The sequence below is a fragment of the Manduca sexta genome, chromosome 25 (assembly GCF_014839805.1).
Source record: "Manduca sexta isolate Smith_Timp_Sample1 chromosome 25, JHU_Msex_v1.0, whole genome shotgun sequence".
Lineage (NCBI taxonomy): Eukaryota > Metazoa > Arthropoda > Insecta > Lepidoptera > Sphingidae > Manduca > Manduca sexta.
Genome location: NC_051139.1, coordinates 11,954,066 through 11,981,918, shown reverse-complemented (window position 1 = coordinate 11,981,918; position 27,853 = coordinate 11,954,066). Strand labels below are relative to the sequence as shown.

Sequence of the window (27,853 nt, the reverse complement as noted above, 5' to 3'; positions counted from 1 at the left end):
TACTCTCATTACGTACAACACAAACCCGCGGTTGTCGGCTTGTACGAGAATTACTTGGATCCTGAATCGCTTTGGCACAGATGAAGCAATTGTTCACAAGATCAAAGTCTGGCTCTGGAGCTTCTGAAACTGACGATAAACTACTGGAGCTGCTGCTACTACTGACCCCCCTACACTTCAAAAAATAAAATTGCGTCCTCTAAAAACGCAACCCCAAATGTAACTTTTCAATGGACTAAAAGCATCAGCCACGTTTAGCCTCTCAACCAATTCCAATAAAACTACATGAAATAGTATCGTGTTTTTTTTACCACATTCTAAGCACACTGAGCAATTTTTTGACATTCTAATATTTTTAATTGCATTTTGCGGGATCGGATCAAAAATAAATTTTGAGATCGTTTATGGAAAACACGTTAATTAAAATGTGTAAATCTAATGTAAGTAACACAACGTAGAAACTTACCGTAATTCTCGCTTAGAGATTTTATTCGTCTCTTTTTTCTTTAAATGAATTTTATATATTTTGAAATACGGTAGAAAATCTATACAGGTAATTCCATGCCTCTTTTTTCACCATTAATTGAATTTTATACATTTTGAAACACAGTAGAAAATCTATCGACAGGTAAACCGCGCAACCTAAGGTTAAATAAAAATACTCTTTATTATATACATACAGCGTATAATTTCAATTATGTACATTCCACGATTCATCATCGTTGCAGCGTGACTGTTGTGTGAACTTTGCGCAGGTAAGTCCATGTTCGTCCCATTACGGGACTGTCGATTAATAGTGAAGTTCGTACTATCGATATTATAGCAAGGTATTAACATAAATATATACATATTAGTATGTATATCAACATTTGCTCGAAGTTCTGTCCGTGTGCCTTTCTTTAGAATCCATATTTAAAGCTATTGTAGGGTTATTTTTGCTTGTTTGCGAGCTAATGGAACTACTGCTCTGAACATTCACTAATAGAAACCAACATCATTTCAGATTTCTATGTAGGCTTTGTATCCATTGATCGGAAAATTAGGCGAGCGGTGCTATTCAGCGAGGTTTAAGTTAACAAGAAAACTTGCAATAGTCCACTTCCACAAGCAATTTTTACTGCTAACTGCAAATTCTTTAGCTCGCAGAACTCGATATAGAACTATTTAAATATTGCCGCTGGTATTTACGCATTTGAAAGCAAAATATTGCTGCAAAATCTTGCTAGATCTAAACTTAGCATTAAAGTAATAAAATGATAACAAAATATGGCCTATGTTACCCAGTGTCCGTGCAGGTGATTCTATTAGTAAAAAAAAAATATTTGCCGCAATAGCTCCACAGATTACATGTTACAAACTCTATAATCTTCCTCTTTATACTACTATTTGTCGACATACGAATGGACTACTTTAAAAATCTTTAAACTCAGGTAAGATAATAATCAAATCTTGCACAAATTCACTAATAGCTCTATTGAAACTGTTTACATTACAAGTATGAAATAACAATAATTTAGTTGAAAAGCACTAGGAGATTAGCTCTTAAACCTAACAGTATTAATGAAACAGTCAAGTTATCCTTGACAAACGTAACCACAGGCACTCATTACTTGAAATGTCTGAACTTAGCCACAAACGAAACAGAGCAAAAACAAAAACAACTTCACTATATTTTTTTTTACAAATCAATAACGTGTTTAAAGACATATTTCTATTATACAATGATATTTTTTTACATGCAATTACAAATCGTCTAATGAATCACAATATTAATTTATTAATTATTTTGTAACTTTAATGTAATGAAGATAATTAAATGCTTTACAATTCACAACTATATCAGAACAGTTGTTTGTTTCAACATCAACTGTTTGCGGTTTGATTTCTTTAATATTGTGAGATGAGAATCCTCAAATATTTGACATTCATTTAAATTCTGCTAATCCAGTATTATATGGGATACAATTAGGGCGAATAATTTTAAACTCACCAGATGTCGCTAGTAGAGAAGGACTTATTATCTGTGATTTCATTGTTGCTACAGATTGAAAAAGCGTACCAAGTGTGAATTTCTCTATCATGCCGTTCGGGTGGTTAAAAATATATCAACCCTCATTATTTATAAATGAGTTACACCTATTGGTATAACAAAATCTTATACTAATTACAATCACTCAAATCATATTGTAAAATTCCTATGGACTTACCTGGCTATACTTCATTAATATATAAATCTATCAATAATCTAAAAACAAACATAATAAATTCTATAAATTTTCATTTAATAAATCATAATATAACCGTCACGTTTTCTACAACGCTATCATTGAATCGATATGTGCTGTAACAAGCAGGAGGCAGGGGCGCAGCCGTTACCATCATGATGGTAAAGTTACCATCGCTTCTACAACTGCAAGTGATATGGTGGTAGCTAATATCCAATTATAATTCATGTTCAAAATACAAATGGACGTCACTACGTTTACGTTAAATTGTTAATTTGGTGAACTTTGATATTTTTCTGACAACCCTACGTGTGAGTTAGGCCGCAGTCACACCCTTGTTTGCGACTGATTTTTGGCGAGGAAGCGCCTGAGTTATGTAAATATTGTTTGAACAGTGTTCACCTATTCACTACATATATTGGGTATAGAGGTATATTGACTAAGCGGTGTGCATTAAATAAAATGATTTGCATTAATTCTATCTATTCGGAGGTTTCGTGCGTTATCTCAAGCTAACTGCAGTCAGTCGCTTCTTGGCTAGTGTGACCGCAACCTTACCGCGATAGGGCTGGCACTCGGCTGCGCCCACTATAGGCAACACGCATTTTCAATATTCACAACAGTCAGGCCACATCACAAACCACACCGCGCATGCGTGCATAGCTTTTACAAAACAATACGCAAAACCCAACGCGTTCTCTCACACCAAGTCTTCAATTTGATTATAATAATGCATCAGAAAACTTTCTACCTTACTATACATACAAAATTGGAGGTAAACATTAAACTAAATTAATAGAAAAAAAAAAAATCAATTTACTCTATGTAATTTCTCATTTAAATAACATAAAAAAATAATAATGTATTCACGTTACAACAAACCCCTAAAGTTTTCCTTGTATTTTTAATTAAATAATGGAATAATTGATTTTTATCCGCGTGACAAACGTGTTGACACTCCGCTAACTAGTTTGAGTTATGTATTAGTCTGTGGACGACACACTGCGTACAGTCTCGCGTTTCGCACCTTCACTGGCTATTTTTTTATCTCCTTTTAGTATCGTTAAATCTTCAATGAACGTAGTACACAATCAAATTATTCGATCCGACGACACGGCGGCAGCTTACTTAAATTAAATGGCATCGAAATCCTCACCTGAAAATACACAAGGAAAACATCGTTAGGTTCAAATATACATCACTCACATAACACTAACGGAAATACATATCATATATCACAATCCCCGTGACTTTTGATACCGACATTGCTGATTCATTAAATAAATACACTAGTGATAGGTATCTCTTATGTTCTCACATATGTCCATCTCTTATGTCCTCCTGGGTAGGTACCACCGCAATTTCTGTCGTCAAGCAGGAGTGTGTTGTCACTGTTGTGTCCCGGTTTAAAAAATATTATAGCCAGTATAACTACTGGACATAATAAGACTTAACATCTTGTCTTAAGATGGCGAGCGCAGTGGAATACCAAACAATACTTTATAATTAAAGGTGTTAAATGGTGTTTCTAGTGTGTCTACTTTAAGAAAAAAAAAACTGTTTTATGCGACTACCCCGTTGGACATTGAATCTTAAAGCAGCATGCTTGAAAGCATTTTATTTATTTATTTATTACACTTTATATACAAAGAGTAAGTAGAAAGGCGGACTTAATGCCGAAGGCATTCTCTACCAGTCAAGGCATTCCGTTGTATGAAAGACTGCAACGTGTATCATTGCAAAATCGATAAATTATAATCGGTGATAATTTATTTATTTATTTGTAATAAGGTACACCAACAGCACTACATATTACATCAATCAATATTATGGAAAACTATAAGGTACAGCATCTGATATGTGTGCTACTAATAGGTAAACACAGCATTTACCACTAACAACATGTTGAATTAAAATCTAAAACATAATAATATGAAGTAGAAAAGAAAATTATAAAGTACTAAAAAAATATTAAATCAATGAGTAACAATTATATACTAAATAATTTGTCTATAAAAACTGTTGTAAACAACGTCACATGATTGGCAACAGAAAAGGTTATTGAGAATATCTAGTTGACAAAATTTATAAAAAAGTTACATGTTTAATTTTTGAAATATTCCAGCAGTCTATCTTTGAATTAACTATCACCGCACTTGCACCAATAAAGTGTGATATTTTTTCGCATACATTATACCATCTAAAAATATGAAACTATCGTGACAACGACAGCTTGCATGGGGTTTAAAACACAACATATAGGTTCTAATATGCATTAATGCAGTCTGCATAATCGTACATCTTACTAATATTATAAATACGAAAGTTTATGAGGATGAATGGATGGATGTATGTATGTATGTATGTATGTTTGTTGTTTCACGTAAAAACTATTGAACAGATTTGGATAAAACTTTACAGTTATATTGGTTCTACATCAGGATAACACATAGGCTACAATTTATAATGATATTGTGTAATTTGATTACAAGGATACAGATCAAGTAAGTCGGAAAAAACTGTATCCCGGAAGACTTATTCACGCGGGCAAAGCCGAAGCTAGTTCTACATATAGGGAAGCCGGTAAGAATCGTGTTATATGGCCCCTTCGCCAGTGGTTGGTATAATGTACATAGCCACAAAGAGTATAGTGGAATGTGTTTACCGTGGCGCGTGAAGGCGGCGTCAGCGTGCCGCCTACTCCGCAGCTCATAACTTGTGGTTGCTGGTGAGCCACGTGAGCCCCTCGTACAGGCCGTCGCCGGAGGTGGCGCACGACGGCTGCACGTACCAGTTGCGGTCGCGTATGCGCGTCAGCCCGAGCTTCTCTTGTATCTCGTGCGGCTTCATCGCTGGAATAAGAGGAGGAGATGATTTAAATACACAATAAACATTTTAATATGGGAGTTTTTTATTGCTGTGAATGATGAGACGAACTTGCCGTTCGCCTTATGGTAAGCGATACGACCGCCCATAAACAGTAGAAACACCATCCAACATCATGAATTACAAAGTATTGTTTGGTATTCAATTGCGCTCGCCATCCTGAGACGTGAGATGTTAAGTCTCACTATGTCCAGTAGTTCCACTGGCTACAATATCCTTCAAACCGGAATACAACAGTGACTACACACTGCTGCTTGGCGGCAGAAATAGACATTGCGGTGGTACCCACCCAGGCGGATTCTCACATATGAGAGACCTTCCACCAGTATATTGCTTTCCTTATAGCCCAGATATACCTCAATTCTTGCGATATTGTATGTTTATGGGTGACTAAATATAAGGCTCATTTGCCGTTAACGAGTTATGCTATAAACAAATAACTAAACGAGTTCTAATTATAATATTCTGTATATTTTTTACCACGCAATTTTTTTACGTATTGTAGGCGGTCTTATTTATATTGCAAATAAAGGGTACCTCTACTGTTATACTCCGGCTCACAGACTGTAAAATTACAAGCCCCTATCGCACGATAGTAGAGCTAAATTGTTGCTAAGCAACCGAGCTTGCAAACTTACAAACCATATTACCAATTAAAACTATACTTTAATTACTTTCTCATAGGACTAATTATAGCTCAACATGGGCCACTGACTCATTTACCTTTGAGAAACTTTCACTGTACAAATAGAACTAAAACTCCATTTATCAATTTAAATAGTTTATGAAGTGATAATTCTCTGAATGTTCCCATATCTCACATAATTTCTACGAAAGCAGACAATGAAAATTCTATTGTTTTTGCATTAAAGCGTTACAAAAACTAATTAGCGAGTTGAGAAATTATTTACGCGCCATTGTTCCGAGCGCCGCTAGTGATACAGTTGTTTTCAACAAACGATCCTAATCTCAATCTTTAATCTGATTCTAGACTGACTATGCCGACTGCCCCGGTGGCGTAGTTGTACTGCATGCGCGGTACGGGAGCGTTCTAAAATCTGAATCTCAGCATAGCCATATTGGAGATTTATTAGGTCTATACCATTACCGCATAGTGTCAGAGACGTTTGGGCTGTTTGGGGTACCGGTGTATACCCTAAAGACTACCTTAGACATCGCAATTGTATCCATTAAGGTTATACTGACCGTCAGGCAAGTCCTGTTTGTTGGCGAATATGAGTATGATAGCGTCTCGCATTTCTCTGTCGTTGATGATCCGATGCAACTCTTGACGAGCCTCGTCGATGCGGTCGCGATCCGCGCAGTCCACCACGAATATCAGACCTTGAGTGCCTGTAATTACAGTTTAAAATACATGAATTAATTTAAAAAAAAAAATACTTTATTGTGAAATTGTGTCCTTGGTTTTGAACATAGGCTTATTTTTATTTATAACTTTTATAAAATATTTATGTCGTATCAATTCTAAAACAGGATAAATAATTTAAATCTGGTGGAATATGCACAAGTTATAAGCGATTGAAATTAGATAGTTGGGGTGAGTGACAAAAAACAGAAAAGGGACGAAATACTATAAGTGACGTCAGCGAGATTACAATCCGTGCGAAAGAAAGAGATGGAACGATATCTCCACTCCAGGGCCACTCCTAAACGTAGCAATATTTGAAATATGAATTACCGCCTCATTTCTTATCAAATTTTAATGTTGTTTTCACAGGACTTCTTTTTTTACCAATTGCTGTTACATATTTAAAAATGCACAAAATTAAACATAGTCAAATACTCTATTCCTAATCGGGCTGGTGTTGCTACTATGGAAAGGGCATAGTCGTCGCGTCATTTAATCGCAATAAAAAAATCTGGATGTTAATGGTAGTCATAATGAATGAATTAAATATAAATTATTAATTGTAAATTCTCACCTGTGTAATAATGCCTCCAAAGCGGTCGTATTTTGTCCTGCCCCCCTACGTCCCAAACGTTGAATTTGACGTTTTTATACGTGACAGTTTCGACGTTGAAGCCGACCGTAGGTATCGTTGTGACCGACTGACCTAATTTTAATTTATATAAAATGGCTGAGGACATCGCTAAGGAAAGTATTGTAGGTATACATATACATATTATAAAACAAAGTCGCCTTTTTTGTCTGTTTGTATGTTATCGATTTTCTCAAAATCTGCTAAACGGATTTTTATGACATTTGGTATGGAGATAGTTTAAGACCCTGGGAAGGTTATAGGCTACTTTCTAATCCGTGAAAATATAGAGGAATTTTTTCCCGGAATACTCCTTAACGCGGGCGAAGCCGCGAGCAAAATCTAGTAAAATATAAAATGTTAGCGCTCCGAGCATGTCACGACACCCGACTGTATTACAAGTAAATACATAATATTAATACATTGCTGCTTAATAATGCATGCATTAATTTAAGTTAGATTCAAGTGCGCAATGTATATAACAATGACGCTAACAATATAATCATACAAATTTGTTGGCATTCATATACTTTACTTTGGGTAGAACACATTTTTATCAATGTACATATTCAAAAGTGAAGTGCTAAATAAACGACAACCATATTCATATGGAAATCTGAAATTATAGTCATTACCAATATCGATACGGTTAGAAATAATCAAGTACTTCTCCAACTTCAGTATAATTGCATGTTTTTCAGATTTCTCTAAAAGGATACTAGTCTTGCCGGCTGCGTCGAGACCCAACATCAATATCCTCATCTCCTTGTTGCCGAAGATCTTCGATAGCAGCTTCCCCATGGTGCAGAGCTCGCCTCAACCGCACAACTGAAAACAACAAAAAAAATTCATCAATCCTTTTTTTTATACAAATCACTGTATACCTACTAAATGAAGTCCAACCCCCAAAATTATCTATATCTATATTATATATAAAAATGAATCCCTATTTCCCTCATTCACGCCATCACGCGTGAAGGGCTGGACCAATTTCCCTATTTTTGTTGTTGTGTTTGTTATTGTCAGGAGAAGGTTCTTATGAATAAAAAAATTCAAAAAAATGCGCGGAATATTAGAAAATTTAAGAAAACTTAACGACAATATCAATTTTACATAACTGTCAGTGGTTTGAAATAACTGTCGACGATCGACAGAATGCGCGCGTGCATACATAGTTAAGACAGGACAACGTCTGTCGGGTCAGCTAGTAATATATAAAAATCCGCGATAAATTCCTAATTATTGTTGTTTTGTTATCAGCTGACCCATAGTTATCAGTTGCCCCGGTATCGTATTTTAAAAAATCACACCGGGATTGCCTTCATGAATAAGACTTATTCAATAAAATAACTGAATACCGACATATTTAAACGAATATTTGCGTTACATGGCCAATCCAATAGCTACTTTACACATACATACTAGGTCGATACTTATTTAGACCAGGCGCAAATATTCTGATAATTTCGCCAAGCGTAGTACAGAGTACTGACATTAGATACGACGTTACTATGGCACCCACGCGTCATAAGGAAATTCTAATGAACCTATTTTATCTTATCGCATATTTGTAATGTTATACATGCTATTTATATAACAGAAATATAATTTATTCAGAGTTGTTAGTCTGTTTTCGTATAGCGAAGTGTCCGTCAAACAATAGCATAACTATCAAGAGCTTCATAAGAACATGACCTGCAATCACAATAAGATAATCAAATCAAAGTGAACCCACTACACCTGACGGTAAATGGGGTGGGGTCCAAAAGAATGTCGACTAACGAGAGATGATTACCCCTCGACAGTCGACATAATTGTGCCGGCCTTTTGGAGCCGGATATACACAGGCTGTTCCCGGCGACACACTTACGTGGAACACTATGGCGGGTTTTATCACCTTGTATACTGTGGTTGCTCTCCGGACGGATATAAAATATATCCTACCACCAGCAATGTTTAATTTAGGTAGACAGACTATATAAATATCAATGGCGTAGGGTCCATATAACCCGATTCTTGCCGGCTTCCCTTTATATGGAATTTATGTAGAATCTAATTATCATCAGAACATTTGCAGACAGCATTTATGCATATTAGTATATCGGGTTCCGTTTTAGAAAATTTCACCTTTCGCCACTGATAAATATGTTTTATAACGGAACACTGCAGTGAACATTACTTGCGCATTGCTTGACGGCAGAAATAGCCAAAGCGGTATACACGGATTGGCTTGAATAGTACATGTCCAGCACATGTTACATTAAATATTGGACATAATAAGACATCTCATGTCTTAGGATGACGAGCGCATTAGAATACCAAAGAATACTTTGTAATTCGTGGTGTTGGATGGTATTTCTACTGTTTATGGGCGGTCATCATACAAAGCAAAGCAATAAAAAAAACATATTGTGACAGTTAAAAAATTCTATGCTGCAGTGGCCGTTTAAATATTGAGGTAAAGATACCTTGACCAGAGAATTCTGAACAATTGGTACAACAACAAAGTTAACTAATTATTAAGTTTAATTGGAAGTGACCGCTGTAATGTAGCTCGCCGTAATGCTAACAATAAGTTAGGAACTCTGGGATTCGCTATAACTTTAAACACTGGACTGGCTAACCGCATCGTGTTATATAACATTTAATATATTAGTTTTAAGATACCAACAATAATCATTTCGATAATATATTCAATCGTCGCATGCTCGGCATCTCATGGACAGGCACAGCTCATCGCACAAATGAAACCATCTGAAGAGAGCTCAAGCTGGAACGTCAACAAAGGGTATCCTCTGTGTGAATCGTATTTTAAAATATTTTGGACATATAGCGCGACGGTATCCAGACAACTTGGAGAAGTTAGTGCTCACCGGCAAACTCACATTTATCATACGCACTGGGAAAGAATGGAACTCTTTGCCAGAGTCTATATTTCCCGATAATTATAACCTGGACTAAAGACTTGAAGATTCAAGTCACGAGTGAATGAAGAAGTATCTTCTAGGCAAGCGTGCTCCACTGTAGACCACATCATCACTTACCATCAGGCGAGATAGTGATCAAACGTAAGCCTATAAGCAATATAAAAAAGCGACCAAGAGGGCGTAGTCCGAAGCGCTGGTCTGACCAGGTCGCCAAATCCCTAAATATGCCAATGACTGTAGCGGTGCACCAAGCCGAAGATCGCCTCTCGTGTAGAAGATTACTGAATGAAGTTGGACGGGACCACGATACTCAATAATGAGGGGCCGACTGAAGAGAGATACATTCAATTCATAATAATCTATAATATATTTTGGATCGTAACTTTATCATACAGTAATGATTCCTTCCTTAGAATATGCCAATCATATTGAATAGAAACCCCGTGACGCAGCGGTCAATGAGCTGATTGTAAACAAGAGATTTACTCCCTTATTCATAGACATTTTTTATCGAAGGATGGAGCATTGCTGTGATGAGTCTGTTTCTTAGCTTTGTTTATCTGACAGCCAATTAGATTCAAGTTGTATCTCAATATTAGCCAATCACAACGGCCCTATGTCTACGCACTGCGAAGGCTGCCATGCCGTCAGGACTAAGAAACAGACTTGTTATCACAGCAATGCTCCGTCCTTAGACAAAAAACGTTTATGAATAAGAGGATAAGAGTTCGCTCCAAACATTAAGGAGAAATTTGATCAATTAGTTTGGATTTTGGCAATAAATAAAAGTCCTTAGTCGATTCTCGTGATACATACATTTTTGACTATATTTAATTTGCTGCGCTTGAAATCACTTTTAAATTAAATTATACACATTTTGAGTTTTCTTAACTTGGGCTTTCATTATAGGTTGTAGTAATACTATTTTCATTATTGTAATCGTATTGTTAACTCTGCTGAAAAACCTAATAAATAATATCTTGGCTTAGGAGAAGGCTTGAGTGAGCCGTAGGTATAACTTTTTGCTTATCTCATTAACATTATTAATGTGAATTTATGTGAAAATGTTTATTAGTAGTGAACGCAGAAAGCGCTAAACGGATATGGATATTTGGTACAGGGATAAATCATATCTTGTATTAACATAATATGGTACTTTTATCTCGGTAATTCGCTCCTGTAGGAAATAATTTAACCTCTAACCTGATTGTGTCTACCGACGACATAGTCATCGCACGAATGGTGCCGTAGAACCTGTAGAAACCATGAGCCATATATCGCTACAGTAGTTTCACATAATTACAATTCTAATGGTACAATATCATTCCAAGAATTCAATTTTCAACAAACGAAACTTCACATCGTTCGATTAACACAATTCAAACAGAATTAGACGATTCCAATGTAAATAACTCGAGTGCTCAGCGATTGATTTTTAATTCTAAATCAGTCCCGATGCTGGTCGAAACGAAATCACGGTAAAGAAAGAAAACGTTAGAAACAAAACTGCGAACAACTTATTTCATTAAACTTCGTCTCACCGGGAGCGATCACGGTACCAAATTGGACGGACTGCTTTTGAAAAACACATTTTCTAGTCGACGGACGACTTTCTAATCGACTTGTCTGATGAAAGGGACAATGTCTTATTATTTAGTATCACAAGTGCAGCATATTTACTGACCTTTCGGATCCATGAGACCTTCCGATTAGTGGTTACGGTGTAGCCAATTTTATCACAGGATGGAACAACTGTTAGCGGCTAAATGGAGGTAATTCAAAGTTGTGTGTGTTGCGCTATGGCGAAAGGTGAATTTTCCAAAAGGGAACCCGACACAAGGCATAGGTAATAATAATAGCATAAATGCGGACTTCAAATCTTTCTGATGATAATTAGATTCTACAGAAATTCTACACAAAGGGAGCCGTCAGAAATTGGTTTGTATGGACCCTCCGTCACTGATGTTGCGTAGACATCATGTCGAAAAATGAATATTGGACATACAAATAAAAAAAAAAAATAGAACATGCCTGATTGGTCACACAACGCATGTAATGGATACAGAAATTATTGAACACATCTAAAGTTCTCAATACCGTTTGTATGATTCGCATACAACATCGCTCATTTAACTCCGACATATTATTTCATAGGAGACATAATACTCCTTGGTGAACGTTCCCGGTGTGATACTTTAATCACAAAAAATGATTACACATTTTTTAAACATAAAAATATCATATTTAAATACAAAAAGCCTAAGCCACTTTCGCAAAGCCGCTGCTCGACGTAACCCAATTACGTCACCGGGGCAAAAACTAAAAAAAAATGTTCGAAATAAAAGGACCAGACCAGCCACGCCGGCTTGATTAGTCAGTTAATTATAAATTTATCATCGCACTTTTCACAGATGATGAAAAAAATGGACTTTGTGAAAATACTTTTATTTGTGCTTTAGGAGGATGTGAATGGATCTTCTTTCTTAGGTATTGTTTAAAACTTATTGTGAGATTTAATTTGTTCCGATGTTTCTCGTCTAGGAGCATTGTTGTTGCTGACCGTAAACCAAAATCAATATAAAAATTGTTAGTTTTCGAAACGAAGACTTTTTATAAGTTCATAGGGTTGTTGGTACATTAGAAAAACTTAAATGGGGGTTTAATTGTTTAAAGATTTCTTTAATTTACGCGTATTTTATTTCAGTGAACGTGTCTATGAAAGCTGCAGTCTTAGAAACGTCGGAAGAAAATCATAACTAAAAAACTACGATAAAATTCCAAAAAATAGTTTTATTATAAGGATTACTATTTTATTCTATATATCTGTTTTAGATCTGGACTAAATGACTAAATAACTAATTTTAATGGCACTTTCGTTGGCAGATGACTTTAAAAATTAAATTAAGATAAATTCTTTTTTCGACTAAATTATATTTCGCAAGCAATTAAAACTTTAGTATTAAACAATACAAAATTTAAATAAAAGACTCATCTAATGGATCTTCTAGTACTTATTACCTTGTCTGATAATTCAAATAAAGTAGGAGATAATAGGCACCGATTCCACGATCATATCATTATTATTCTTTGATACATTCGATTTTGCTGACTATTACCAGGCCATAAAGATTAAATTTCAATTAGAACACGTTACATTGGCGCATATGCTAATGTGTGACATCCCGATGGGCACCTTGTTACCACTAGTTGGCCTACATACAGTTCGGCCAACTGAATGTTGCCAGATGGTGTAATAAATTAGCTACATATTATAAAGAATAATATACATAATTTCATGTTGATAATAAGGCTTTTGGATACCGATCATTATTTGATTTTATGTCTAACGTAATTCGAGTAATATACAGATACTTCTTTGGGCCATTATTTTGTAAAACAGTTAGATACTAAAAATTTAACTATTTTTCCGATTTTATCTCGGTTTTAATATTTTAGTTTTCTCCAGACGTTTCAAAAACTTTGCAGCCTTCATGGTCGCGTCCCCGTGACTCACCCCGTGAACAACACCGGTGTTGTTCATTCGCAAAGTCAAAGTTACAATATCTACCTACATTTTAGAATTATTATTTTTTTTTTAATTTTAGCTGTTGGTGGTCCGATCTACGCAGAATGAGCTCACAATGACAACATTCGCGTAAACATAAGAAATCATTAGTTAGATACTAAGCTAGCTTTAGTTGCATGAAGGTTTTAAGCATCAACCTTACACATCATTCTCGTTTGCATCACGTATTTACATAGGTATTCATTTACTCCGTCAATCATTCATTCAAAAACGGAAACAAAGTTCATTCAATAAATTTTACATTTCCTGACAGTATAAGCCAGCGATATCGCCGACCACTTGCAAACCAATAAAACATGAATTTTAGTTACGATGATTTGGTATTATTCATAGTGCCATCCCGATATTTCACGAGTAACTTATACTTGACAGTTCACATTAAAAAAGGAGCCTTATTACGCCACTGGAAAAAGCTGGGAAGTACTTCTTAAATATTAAAGGAGACAATAAGGGAGTTTACTTGAGTTAAAACTTGGTTTCCTCGAAACCATTAAGTAATTTTATTTTATAAATAAATAGGTAAACTTGCATAGCGTATGTTTGAAAACAAAACCTAAGCTTATTCCAGTACACAAAAATAGATCATGGCCATTTGATCCCGGTATTTAATTCAAGTCCATTGTTTTTTTAATATCCGTGTATCCTTCGTTGGAGATCCTTAAATAAATGAATAATCTGCAATCTTTATCAGCTAACGATCCGGCGCACGAATGTTAGTTTTCATTCACAACCGGCGACTATGTAGTGCAAACATAAACAATTTACAACTATACTGGGGCTTTATTCTCTATCCCGCACGTTATTTTAACAGTGCGTAACAAGCACGTAACACAACGCATCATGTTTAGGACTATAGAAATTTGGCTTACAGAATACCATTCCACGCACATTTCTCGAAGATAACATGACACGGCCGCGTTACGCGTTTACAATATCATACAGAATAAGGGCCCTGGCATGACTGCCTCCATTGAGTAGTTGTATTGCGTAGGTAGACGATACGATTTCTAGAGGTTTTAGGGTCTGTTCCCAGGACAAAGTGATACATAGTTTTTCTGATTAATTTCAGCCTGTAGTAGGGAATTTTGTCAGGTTACCGACAATAGGTTCCCAATACACGGATATAAAATGGCGACGTTTGTTTTAGGGGCCTGAAGGGGCGTTATACTTCATATCGCGCAACCTTAGAACTAAAGTGACCTAACTCAAAGTTAATATATTTTCTGATTTTGTTTAAAAGCGACCTTCCAAAGCATGCTCTATATACCTATGACATGAAAAAGACAATTATAGAATTGAAACAGATTCTCACTTTCGCTGCGACCGCCCAATTCAATAGCCCTTTATATTATTATCAAATATTTTTTATTTGTTTCTTGCAAATCGTCTTTTTGAATTAGGTCACTTTAGTGCGAATTATATATATTGTATAGGCATTGCTGCATACGCAATACGTGCTAGAATCGAACATCCCAAATCTAAGTCAACCGGCCACTTGATGGCCTACATATCGTGGCCAACCCAACGCGAGACCGAGGGCCCTCACCGTGATACCGCCGGCCGGTTTCACGCTTCGCGACACGTCTGTTGGACCGTGTATACGCTAAGAAAATTGCTTTTGCTTTCCAGTGATGTGTAAAATCTCTGGCGTTTCGCTTGAGACAATACACTAATATCTTATGGGATTAGTATATTCTGCAATCAAGGAATATCGTTATTCTCCCCCTTCAGCCTTTGGAAGTCCAGTGTTGAACATGGACTACTTCTAGAATTTTTTGGATTATTGTAAAAAGCCTAGCGGGTTCCTGCAACCTTTACTAGGATGTCTCTCTACCTAGTGAGAGGACGTCAAAGCTGTATTTGAAATCTTATATTTTTTTTGTAATTTGTAAATATGTATATTTGTCAAAAGTTAACATAGGATAATGCAGAATGGATACGAATGAAATTTAGTATAAAGATAGACCAGATTATGGATTAACATCAAACCTTATTTTTTATCCCAGTAAAAAGTGAGGCTCTTGCGGAAAACCTCTTTTCCACGGGCGAAGCTACGAGCAACAGCTGTTATCATATAATTATGGCCTTTAAAAACTTCGTGTAAGCTTCAAATTCAGATTATAATCATGATCTCCCTTAATAATAAAGGTTATCAGTATATTGACTAATCGCTCCGTTATTACATTCTTCCTTACATCAAATATATTGAGAGAAAAAACAAAGATAAGATAGGTTATTGATAACAAAATATATAAGCAACACTCAATATATTGGCTATCTTGAATATAGATCTGAACCCTTCCAATAAATATTATTTTAGACGGTAAGCCCTTACACTAATCAATATCAAAATCTGAGCTTACTTCTTATATTAGGCTACGCAAGGGGCTTGTTTAAACAAAATTTTGTTTGCTATTACAAGCAAACACAGTCTGAAGTAAACAACAAATTGTTACATAGTAAACACGCATCACGTTACGCATCCGAACAAAACTTAATCGTGAACATCGAGTGTATCGATTGCATCAGTTCCCTAGTTATTTGGTCGATAAACAAAATAAAGCTTTAACGGTGCGCCGCGGCGTCGTAAAAACGTAAAGAGGGTACATCCGCGCGTTCAATTCACTCGAACGGGTCGGAAAACGTACTCTTGGGCGGATTCCTTGCTGTATTCGTGGGGAGAGATTCCTGCCCGCATGCAAAACGAATGATGGATATGACATTTTTTGGCAGATATCAGTGGCAAAGAGTTCATATTTCCCTTTTAGATTTATTCACGTGTCATAGTTTTTGTTTTATGTTAAATTGGTCGCGATAATATGTTAACTAAGGCATTTTTTTGCCTCGGGTTGCCTGTTGAAAATTTCACCCTCGCCACATGTAGGTATTGATTACATATAAAGTCAGAGTGGAAGGTGCCCACAATGCAAAGCCACATCTTGAAATCAACCATAAAAATAAATCTCGTGACCGTCGAAAGTAGTACAAGTTTTCTTTGATGAGATCTATAGTACTATAGACTATACATACAAGCACATAGTATCGAGGCGTCTAGCAGAACTGAGTGACTAACAAAAGCATTTTTGCAACTTTGCTTATCAAACGAATTGCCGTCGTCCAAAAGATAAGAGACCATTAAGGCAAAGCCGGCAAAATAAATCGCGGAGAAACAGACAACACCCCAAAACAATGCCGTCAACATTCGGCCTTCAACGTAATACCGCTTCAATTGCGTACGGTAGAAGCACACGCTTGAATAATTCATGTGCCGTTGAAAAAACAATTCGACAAGGCACCACCTCCGAAGATGCGATGTAAAAGTGAACGCATGCCGTTGTTCCGTGACGTATAAATGATGTAACAGCCTTAGACACCGGTGGATCCGTAGGAAAAACTTTTATTTAAATCAAACGATAACTGCATCCAGTTTAATCAACAGCCGCTTGAATAAACTTAAAACAGTGTCTTAACAATCTATGAGTAATTGTGGTTATGTTACTCGCAGGCCCATTTGCCAGTGCTTTATATTTTTTATGGTTTACTCCAACAACCTTCTCAAAGACCTTTAAAAGTATCTCAAACTGCACTTAGGCTTTTCATTGATGAAACTACCAATCACATTCGTCTTAAGACTTTCAAATGCACATTTATCACGCATCAGCGGGCAATGTCTCACCATAGCCCAGATCAAGAAGGTCGCAAGCGTTATACTTAAAACTCGGCATGGCAGCGAGGGCTGACCCTTCCATTTCCGTCGGGTCAACGCTTTGGGCGTTAACCATTTCCACATCATTTCCTCCGGCAGGCCAATTGCTAAACTGATAAGTTTTAGCAGAGAATCACCCGTAGAACCGGACGATAAATGTTTACGCCCTAATGTAAACCTTGTGCGTCATATACTGATGTCAGCTTATTGATTACGAAAAAATGAGTAACAAAAATTTCACAGGCAGGAATTTTGCTAAATAGATAACATCAATTTGTTAATTTCTGTTACGAGCAACAACATTGCAGTTTCAAGGCCCTGATTTTAAGATTATTAGAGCGAGTGATTAAATGGTGTTAGATTGAGCGAATAATACACATTGCGTCCCTTCTCCTGAAAATCGACACAATTCTATATTATGATTTTACAAGACTGCACCCCATTGGAGTGAATTCCAAAAATAAAAATGAAATATATCCACACGACATATTAAATAATTAAATAAGATTACAATTCGGTAGCAAAACAAAACGAATCTCAATTAATATTCGAAACATAAAATTTCTCGTCAAATTTTCAAAACAAATTTAATATCGTTACACCGGTGGTACCCTCTTGTAGTTCACCCACTTCGCCTGCAGGCGGTTGGCACGATGCCAATCATACACCTCTCCAGTTCCATTTAATCATTTTTATCGATCCCATCTCACTGCTACGGTGAAATTTAATGAGTATCTGTTTTAGTCTCTGATACTGGCGAATCCCTCTAAATATTACGTCTTCAGGGGCTGATTTTCAACCCTCAGATTAAAATTATCTGGCAAAATTTTTCCTGACAATATAAAACAAGGCAATTATATTGTCATTTATACAACTATCGTTTTACATTATCCAATTATTTACCCTACGATATTTCTTTTCGTCGTGATTCATTCAGGTCCAATATTTATTGTTTTTTACAATTCCGATTAGAGAAAAATATCCACGACCACGATCCACTATCTGCATTTCCAACTCACTTAACCAAACTTTGATAACGCCACCATTATCACAAAAAAAATACGAGAAATCACATGGACAGACTTTTAATGCAAATAACCCGCGTATGATTCACAAACTAATGCGATACGTTGTACAATAGTGTTAAGTAAACTTCAGTAATTATTCGAACGCGTTGGATCAAGGCCAGGTGGCCGAATCATTGTGTAGTAGTGATGAGAATGATTCCAGTATTCTGTTTATACTAATTGAAATGGCTAAGATTAAAATTAGAATAGACTAAAATCAAAATAACGTAAATTGTACGTGTAATTCAATCAGGTTTGATATTGAAATCGTTAATTAGAGACATCAGCAAAAAATAAATAGAGCATAAATAAATGGAAAGATGACTGATCAACGAAACGAGAGAAAAAAGGGAGAAACGTGGGTGGTAAATGGTATTTCCACCCTAGTCTTCCTTTTTGTATTCCAGACTCGGTACATCGAAAAACTGAACTGGCAACACTATTTACATCATGTGATAATTTATGAAAATTAATTTCGGTTTGAATTAATGAAGCCGAATATTTTATTACTAAAACCGCCACATCCCTACACGTACACACAGACAGCGGGAGTTATCAATTAATTCCCGAACAAGCAGTGCCAAAATAGAACACTTTAATTAGAACTGTGTGGATTTTATCTCTAACGCTGATATTTTACTCAAGACTGTCTGTAGACTATTTTCACAATGTAGTAAAATAGGTACAATTTCCTTTCCTTTTTTTATACAACGCTCATTTTCCCTCGAAGAATACTTAAAGAGAAAAAATTAAAGACCGTTATAAAATTACAAAACGAAAAAATATTTAGAAATAAATTGTATCCTTTAATGTCGCCAGATGTTACGAACTATTTTATTATTATAGTATAAGTTTATTTTTAGATTATTTCAGTGAGCGGGAAGACAAATTGAGAGAATGAAATAATTTAACAAATTCAGATACATTAGGTACTTTTAATATAAAATTTCTGATAATAAATTATTGTTCAACAGTTTTAGTACCTACAATAGTAAATTATTAAATATCCAACGATTTAATTATTCGACAATTAATTCGCGATATACGATTTCTTACTTGATTATATATATTACTATTTCGACATTTTCCACACCATAGATGTAAAGATCATCGTAACCCTAATTCAGCAGCATATTCATTTTTTATTCCAATTTGACATCAAGTAATCTAAATAAAAGACATTACCACTAAAACTAGGCGCGAAATTGAAGTCAAGATTTTATTTGTTCGCTTGTCAGTCGTCACCTTGCAAAACCAGTCTGCAAGCACGACTCCTTAGTAGGTTAGTGAGGAGAAAAAAAAACATTCGTCGACCGCGACCATGTCAGCCGATCGCTAACGGTACAATTCAAACACTAACTTATTCCTTTTTCTATTGAAGTCCATTTGTAAGCCAAAGCTAGTTTTCGTTAGCTACGTTTCGCCAATGTTCATTTCAGTATTGTGTTATACGAGGCTCTGTTAGGTTGGTTGGAAGAATTGTTTTATACAGTTATCTCTAATGTTTTGCTAATCTTACATTTTAATCCTTGAAAACAATAATTTTCACAGCTCCAAACTATCATGAACATGGCCGAAATGAGATTAATGATTGATGATTCGAGTTTATTTGAAGACAAGAAAAATGATGTTTCCATAAAGACAGTATTGAATTCAATTATCAACAGAATGTCGAGCAATCAATAGCAGACAAATCTAGTGAACACTAGAAAGAAAAGAGGCAGCTGCATAATATTTTGTTGGTTACTGCACTTTTCAATTTCGCAAACAATTGCCACAAAGAAAACACGACTAACGCAGAACAATTTTCAGCCCGAGGAAAATTAAAAGTTCCTCGTGGATATCTAAAGAATTCGCATCTACAGCGAAGGCAATTTCACTTAAAACTAACATTTTCTTTATATGAACTTTAAATTAAATGTGATTCTAGTTGGCTTTTTGCCATTTATAAGTAGATGATCGTAAATGTGTTAGGGAGTGATGAACTCTAAAGAACCTGCATTCTTTTTCATAGTTTCATTTGCGCAGAGTGCGAGGAGCCGACTGCAAAAAAGGAAGGGGCGCGAGTTTCATTTGCACTGGCTCACGTTTTTGTGGTTAACAAACATTTCCTTCAGGTTAATAAGTATGGATGGGACCGAAATCCTTCATAATTCCTGATACCCACAACAGGATTTTTAATTTAGTGTGGATTCAGAGCGTGTGTGACTGTTGGATGTATTTATTACTTTGTACGGTTTAGATCGCGTAAGCATGCTCAGCCGATGCTCTCGATCAAAGCGACAGAAGCCCTAGCAACGACAATAGATACGTGTCATTGGATTAAATGCAGTAACAAGTTCTTGTATAAATTGGTTAGGAACTGGTGAGATCTACCGCCTTTGACCTAGACTGCCTGGATATATGCCCAGGCTCGCCTAAAAAGGATGAAGGACTGTTATAATTACCCAGTTTTTTAAAGTAGCCTATGATATATTAACTAGCAACATAAAACATCGATTTAAATTTCTACGAAATATAGATACATAAAATTACTACTAAAATTAGTTACATCATATTTATCCCAAAGACAGGGCGTTTTGTTTCGTACTAATTGCGTGGTACGTACATAACTATGTATGAGTCAACCGTGGACAGCAAACTAAGCACTAACAGTCGTTGTTCTTACGCTATTATTTTATACCACTAAATAAGACGACAACTCGCTCAGCTGCTTATAACCATTGTCCGTAAGCTGCAACTATATCTATTAAAAATTTTAGATAACAAAGAGAAAAAAAAGATAGAATAAGAATATTGCCTCAGAGAAGGGGATACGTAACAAATAGCTAACAGTAATAAAAAAAACAAGGGAATAAAGCTAGCGCTGCTTAAAATTTCCATTTACACTAAGGCGTCTACTATACTTTAACATGACAGACCCACCATCATCGTATGTCATTTTGTTAAGTAGCTATCTACCTATACATTCGGCAAAATAAGCCAGCAAATTTTTAGCGACTATAAAGAGACGCAACATCTTTGTTACTGTCATTGTTTCACCATCAGGTGCAGTGAAGTCAATTCGCCCGAAACAAATGCACCTGTATTTGATTTTTAACGCATTCAGCGGCGTGGATTTAATCCGAATAGGATGTGACTACGTCCTAAATGGAAATATCACAATGGGACTGTATAAAAATAAACATACCGCCGGCGCTACGCGAGGGGCAGATGTTTCGGTATAGTTTTGTAAAATCTACCAACTAGGCCAGACGGGGCGGACGAGGTTCGGTGAATGTGGGACGTGAATATTAATAGCCCAGTGTCTATTTGATATGAATATGAGATTATGCTTTCATTGTGTCCTTTGTAGCCTTGAACAAATACTGACTACTGCCTGATCTATTTGCACACCGTGCGTGTTATATGTTTATAAAGACAAAAGGCTGGTCGCCTTCTTGAAGTCAGTATATGTGCTGTGGACGAGTAGGTCTTGGGATTGGAAATCAGTTTGTGCAATACTTTATGTTAACACGATTGATTTGCTCAAGATTGAGAAAAAGAGCGAGAGAGAGAGAGGGAAAGAGATTGATATCCCAGAGAGTTGCCGTCAAATATATTTCGGTAACATGTGTGAAAAATGTGCGCCGACAAGTAAAATCAAGGTAAGTTCTTTAATCGAATGTACGTAGCAAGGAACATTGAAAATATCGTTATTAATGGCGCCTACTACGGATCTCCTAACCCATTCCTATAAACTAATACAAGAATCGTGTCGAATAATCAGTTCCCATTAAAGTACGCCCGTTGGGTACATACTAAGGAGGGGAAGCGTAATGTCGCAATAACAATTCCAGACGAAAACTGGACAAGTGGTAACCATTCTTATATATATTTTACCGTATCAAATATGTATTCGTAGCCTACTGGCTAATATAAGTCGGTATCTTCTTCTTCGCCCTGCATGATTCGATTCAAAGTTACATATATCTTCTACTAGCTCTAACTAGTAAAAGATAAGCAAGCAAGCATAGCAAACTTTCTAATCAATAGCGGAAATACATTAAAAATAATACTAAAATCTTTTATAAGTAATCACCAGACAATGTATAAAGAAACACATTGTGTATTACGTACTATGTTCACCGCAAAACGACGTCGTAACGCAAGCCAATCACTTTGCCAACAAACAAAACACACAATAATAATAAATGGTAATGGTTAGAACATGTTACGTGATTGCGAATTGAGTATGAAGAAGTAATTCCGATTTCATGTAACGTATTGTTACGTATTTTTAGGAATGTATTAGTAGATTTTATTTTTTATAATATTCACATGGGATGTTGCCAGCATGCCTTTTTTTGCAACAAAATAAATTACCAGACGATTAAGCTGTTCATCTGATGGTAAAATTCACGACTTAATGGATCAAATGCCTTTAAAATTACAAAGCCGTACATCCTGCGTCCACTCTACACCCTCGGATATTATAATGCCCAGTAATTACACTGACCACAATGTCTTTCAAACCAAGATAAAACAGTAAGAACACAATGCTGCTGCTTTTTATAAGAAATGACTAGACAATACGGCAGTAACTGGGTAACTTACTCAGACGAATCTCGTATACACGAACCCCACCTATTACTTAGTAAAATTGCGGTAATATGCTACCGGTAATTCCGCATTAATTAATTGGTAATAAGGCGGAGACGGTGAAGATGACTAGCATTTTACGATCCCGATTAAAATTTCGCTCCGCGTGTGCCATTTTTTCTGATTAAAACATTACGAACAATATCAAAAACACGTAACAGCACTATACATGAACGGGACAAGGTAAAGTTTGAAATGTTAGTTTGACGAAGCAGCTAACTATTTAACGAATTTGCGCTACCAAACGAGAATTAAATGACCGGCCATGGAGCGCTGAGTGTAAAACTAGTCTGCGCTTTTAGATGAAAAATTGTTGGGATTTTTTCTTATTCTTATTCGTCACCTTAAATGTTTGAGCTATATCATGTATCAACAACTAAAATATGTAATAGATTTAACGCTGGCATTTTGAACGAGTCCACATAAAAATTAGGTACTGCTTGGTCTTAGAGTCATTATTAGAACAAACAGGAAACTAATATTAAAAGCTTTTCCCGTTGCATCCAATTTCAGATATAAATAGTATTCTTAGAAATCCGACAAGTTACAGTATATTCTAAAATCATCTTACTAAAACCGAAAATAAAATTCAATTTTAAATAAAAATAGCCAAAGCCTACAATCGTGAAACATCTCCACAGCATTTTGCGATGTTAAAACGGTAAATATAATCCATGTAAAAAAGGGGATCGTCGAGACGGCGACTGCGAAGGGGAGGGGTCACGTTGTCAGGAAGATAATATTTTATGATACCAAGTTATATCATAAAACCACGTCTTGGTATTTCCAAGAAATTGAAGATGTTGTTCCATAAAATAGTCTTAATTTCCTGGAACCTGAACATTTTTCGGAATCAATAATTCTCCCTTTGAGCATTCTCTTTCATTAAAGAGACTATTTTAAGACATTTCATTAGTCTTGTATTGGTTCGTGGTAATATAGACGAAAAATGTACCTCATAATTTTATGAAGCCGATGTTCTTCGACTTTGAAATCAGAACCGACAATCTCATTTAATACTAGAATGTCCGAAGAGTTGAGTGTCAGAAACTCAAAGAACGAATTTGGTCTCACACCACCTAAATCCTTACAAACATTTAACTTATTGCACTAACTGCATTTGGCAAATAACGTTTAACTATTCTCAATATTAAATATTATGAATAATATATAAAATAATTTAATATTATTTATCCCGTTACGAATACTATTAGCTACAATAAAAACCATTTGTCATTAACATTTTCTATCTGATGTAGGTCTGACAGTTCAGGTTCTCGTAAAAGTTAAGCAGCAATAGTCACAAAATATTTACGTAATTTAGCTGTATAATAAGATATGTTTTCAATTAAAACATTCCAGATGATGCGACCTTTCCTTCATCATCAATATCAACACGTTGAAGACTACATACATCAGTACATAGATCACATAAATATTAATAATATATATAATAATAAATTAATCATAATATCTAAATATAGGTAAATAATCATACTATTAAAAAGACACCGATAAAATTCGAAAAGTAATTTTATTCCGATGTCTAACATTCACGACAACATAAGAAATCATTTTATGTTTTAAATTATTCAAAACTTTATGCACGTTTTCGCCTATTTATCTATGTATTAATCACAACCTGTTTCGATTATTTTCATCCCTTGGGTCCTTCCGACCGACGTCAACGATCCATCAAAATGATTGACCACATCTATCCAAAACATCAAGCAGAGAGCGAATAGCCTTATTTTTAAGACGGGTCCTACTATTAAATCCTCGCAAGACATTACGTAATTTATCGAATCGCTTCACCTCTGCTGAGTTATTGTGACGGACGTTGAGCACGAAAAATGTTCGAGAGATTTTATTTAACAAGTGTTTTTGTATCGAATTTACTGAAAATATTAAACTGCTTTCATGTGTAAATATTTTTAATTCAAGACTGTTTGTGCTAGTATTTTTTTTTCCTTTAAAAAACATAATAGTGTTTCTTTTAGCATTGGTGAAGACGTCCGATAGCATCATGGTCAGCCATTCTAACTTTATAAACTGTAACCACTTCACCTAATTTCCGACTCTTGGCTGCCCCTGTGAATTCTCGTATACGGGAATCTGTCTAATGGAGGTTTCGTTACCGTCGGATTCATAGCGAAAATAGACCAACCATAATAAAGTTTATTTGACATGGTTATAAATTATTAACACGCTTTTATTACTTATATCTTTATTTATGATTTGTCGTATGTTACGACTATATCATCTGATTAGCTCCTACTCACTTCCCCTTATACTCCCAAATTACTTTTTATCACAACCCTAGCCCCTGTGAACGCAGGAATCGATTCTATTATATCCCCTATATTATTATCTAAAATCTAAGGTCGGATCCGCACCACTCCGACAAAATATGGTGTTCGTCTTCCCTCACTCCATAGTCGTAGCAATTTGGTGATAGATACATAGTAGGACAATATCATATGAATCATAGTATTTTAGAATGGTTTCGTGTCGTTCGCTTCCACCAAAACCTACAATACTAGCCTTATACTGACAGCTCGTTGCTCATACGATGCACGCAAACTAATAGCATTGGACACAACTGCCTTTTATAGCTTCGGCCCTTTACCGACAGGACCGCGTATTTATTAGTACAGGGCGGATAGGGGACGAAACTTGCGAACAATGCAGAGGGTTACGAATTTTTCCCAAATTAGATTTATCTTGCCCCAATATTCCAAGCGTGACTGAAATATACGCGTACCGTTTAGCTGTTTTGTGGGTCCAACGATATCTAAAGCGAAGTTCCACTTCTCTAATATAGGACCACGAACCATATTAAATAGTGCAAACTACCTATTAAGATATGGTTAGTTATATACGACACAAGAGACTTTCGATTTCTCAAAACCAGTATAGAGCCACTGGGGCAAATATTTCTGGAACTATTGATCATACAAACATTTTTCTTTTTGCGGGGATCTATCCGACCGTCTCCACTTTTAACAACTCGCTACTATTACCATGCCAAGACTTGTGAATTGTTTTAGAATTACTGTTGCAACCAAATAATATGTGAAGCAATTTACGGATACAGTTGGGAGTTATTTATTCTCAATGTTTGTTATAACCTTTCCACAGTGACATGCCACCCAGATTTTGCGAATTCTATGACATATTTTTCCAGTGCGGTCTTACTTCTTGTCCAGTTATTAATCCTCGTATCCACATCATTAATGGCACTTAAAAGCTACTTGCATGACGTTATACAATTAGGCAAATCAGTATTTTGTCTTAGAATGTGGGATTTATAGTACTGTCGTAATGTTGGCATATCAGATGTAGCGACCTTTGCAGATTACATTACGCAAACCTGAAAGAAACTGAACAATGATATTTAGATTGTGGATAAATATGATGATTTATTTATAAACTTATTGATGACTATGACTATACAATTCTCAAAAGTGTACTGCAGCGAATGGGCACATCCATCACTAGCCCCTTGTTTATAAAAACGCTAAATTTGGCAAAGTAATTTAAATAAAGTGAACTCACGTAGTATTTCAAAGCAATAAAGCACTTGCATAAACAAACGCCACCGAATTCCGAGGCCATAAAATGGACGAAAAAGTTAACGTTCAATACACAATCTTGGTTAAAACTTAAATTACCGTAAAGGTTATGCGAGAAAGTGAATCCGACTTGCCGACTTTCACCATCCGCGTATTATTTTTGTACTTATTTTGAAATGGAAAGCGAAAATGTGCATTAACTATACTTAATTAATTCTTTGTGGGAATAAGATTGTTTTAGACAGTTGTATGTATATAATATTACTTCAGAGTTTTTACCTATAAGCACATATATTTTAAAGAAAACATGTATTAATATGTGTGATATTTTTAAAAGTCTCAGGAGGTACTCCATGCTATGTACTGACACTAAATAATATCTAATGATATCTCCTGGACGACCGCCGTTATATCCTCCACAGAAATATCTGAAACATCTTAAAAATAATATGTACAACGTATACTTAACCGAGATGGACTTATATCCAAAACAATGTAGGCGGATGGACAAGAAAGGATATCAAATTCTAAGATCAAACAAAGCAACAATCGTATATTTAAAATTACATCACAACATTCACACAACACGCACAAATAAAAAAAAAGTCTACAACAGACTACTCACTGCTCCAATTCACTATATCGACGGATAACCTAGATGACATTACCGTAGAATGTAACGAGAAGTGCCCTGACACACATATGCCATCAGCTACACGCGAAGAGAACTTGGCTTCCTTTAGCGCTACTGCAATAGACGGCAACACTCACCGACACACGATTTATGTGTTTTGAAAGTGGAGTGCAGGCGTTTTGCACTGCATTCATTCCGTTTAGTTTTTTACTCCCAACATTTAATTTTTCACGCTCACCCTATCCGCGATCGTTGTGCCAACTTGATTGGCGCTGTACTTTGTTAGAAATACCTATAAAATATATCGAAAAGATGTACTAAATTAAATATAATATTAATATTTTTAATCGGCATATTGTGCTTGTCTCTTTAACACTCAAATTATTTGTTGTGATAAAACAACTGGCTTAGCAAGAATTAGACTTCACGATCAATAATGACACATTGGTAAAACATGTGTTTAATTATATTATCCCGATTCTTAATAGCTACAATTGATTTAGCTTAATAAAGAATCTTGGAATGTATTTCATTGATAGGTTAATATGACTGTTCACCATACATTTTAAAAACGAAGTTGTATTATATGTGGAATAATTTAATTTT

General features: G+C 35.6%; 1 protein-coding gene across 3 annotated transcripts in view; it reads right to left on the bottom strand.

Annotated features, from left to right (window-relative positions):
* Nucleotides 1–664: 664 nt before the first annotated feature.
* Nucleotides 665–27,853, bottom strand: part of LOC115441495 (ADP-ribosylation factor 6) — a 53,522-nt gene continuing 26,333 nt past the window's right edge. For all 3 annotated transcript variants that reach the window (XM_030166305.2, XM_030166307.2, XM_030166306.2), the window contains 5 exons: nucleotides 7,831–7,939; nucleotides 7,055–7,210; nucleotides 6,318–6,464; nucleotides 4,891–5,077; nucleotides 665–3,381 (listed from right to left, as the gene is read on the bottom strand). In XM_030166305.2, the coding sequence (XP_030022165.1) occupies nucleotides 4,935–5,077; nucleotides 6,318–6,464; nucleotides 7,055–7,210; nucleotides 7,831–7,912 (528 nt within the window). In that variant the 5' untranslated portion in view covers nucleotides 7,913–7,939 and the 3' untranslated portion in view covers nucleotides 665–3,381; nucleotides 4,891–4,934. The remainder of the gene's footprint in view (nucleotides 3,382–4,890; nucleotides 5,078–6,317; nucleotides 6,465–7,054; nucleotides 7,211–7,830; nucleotides 7,940–27,853) is intronic.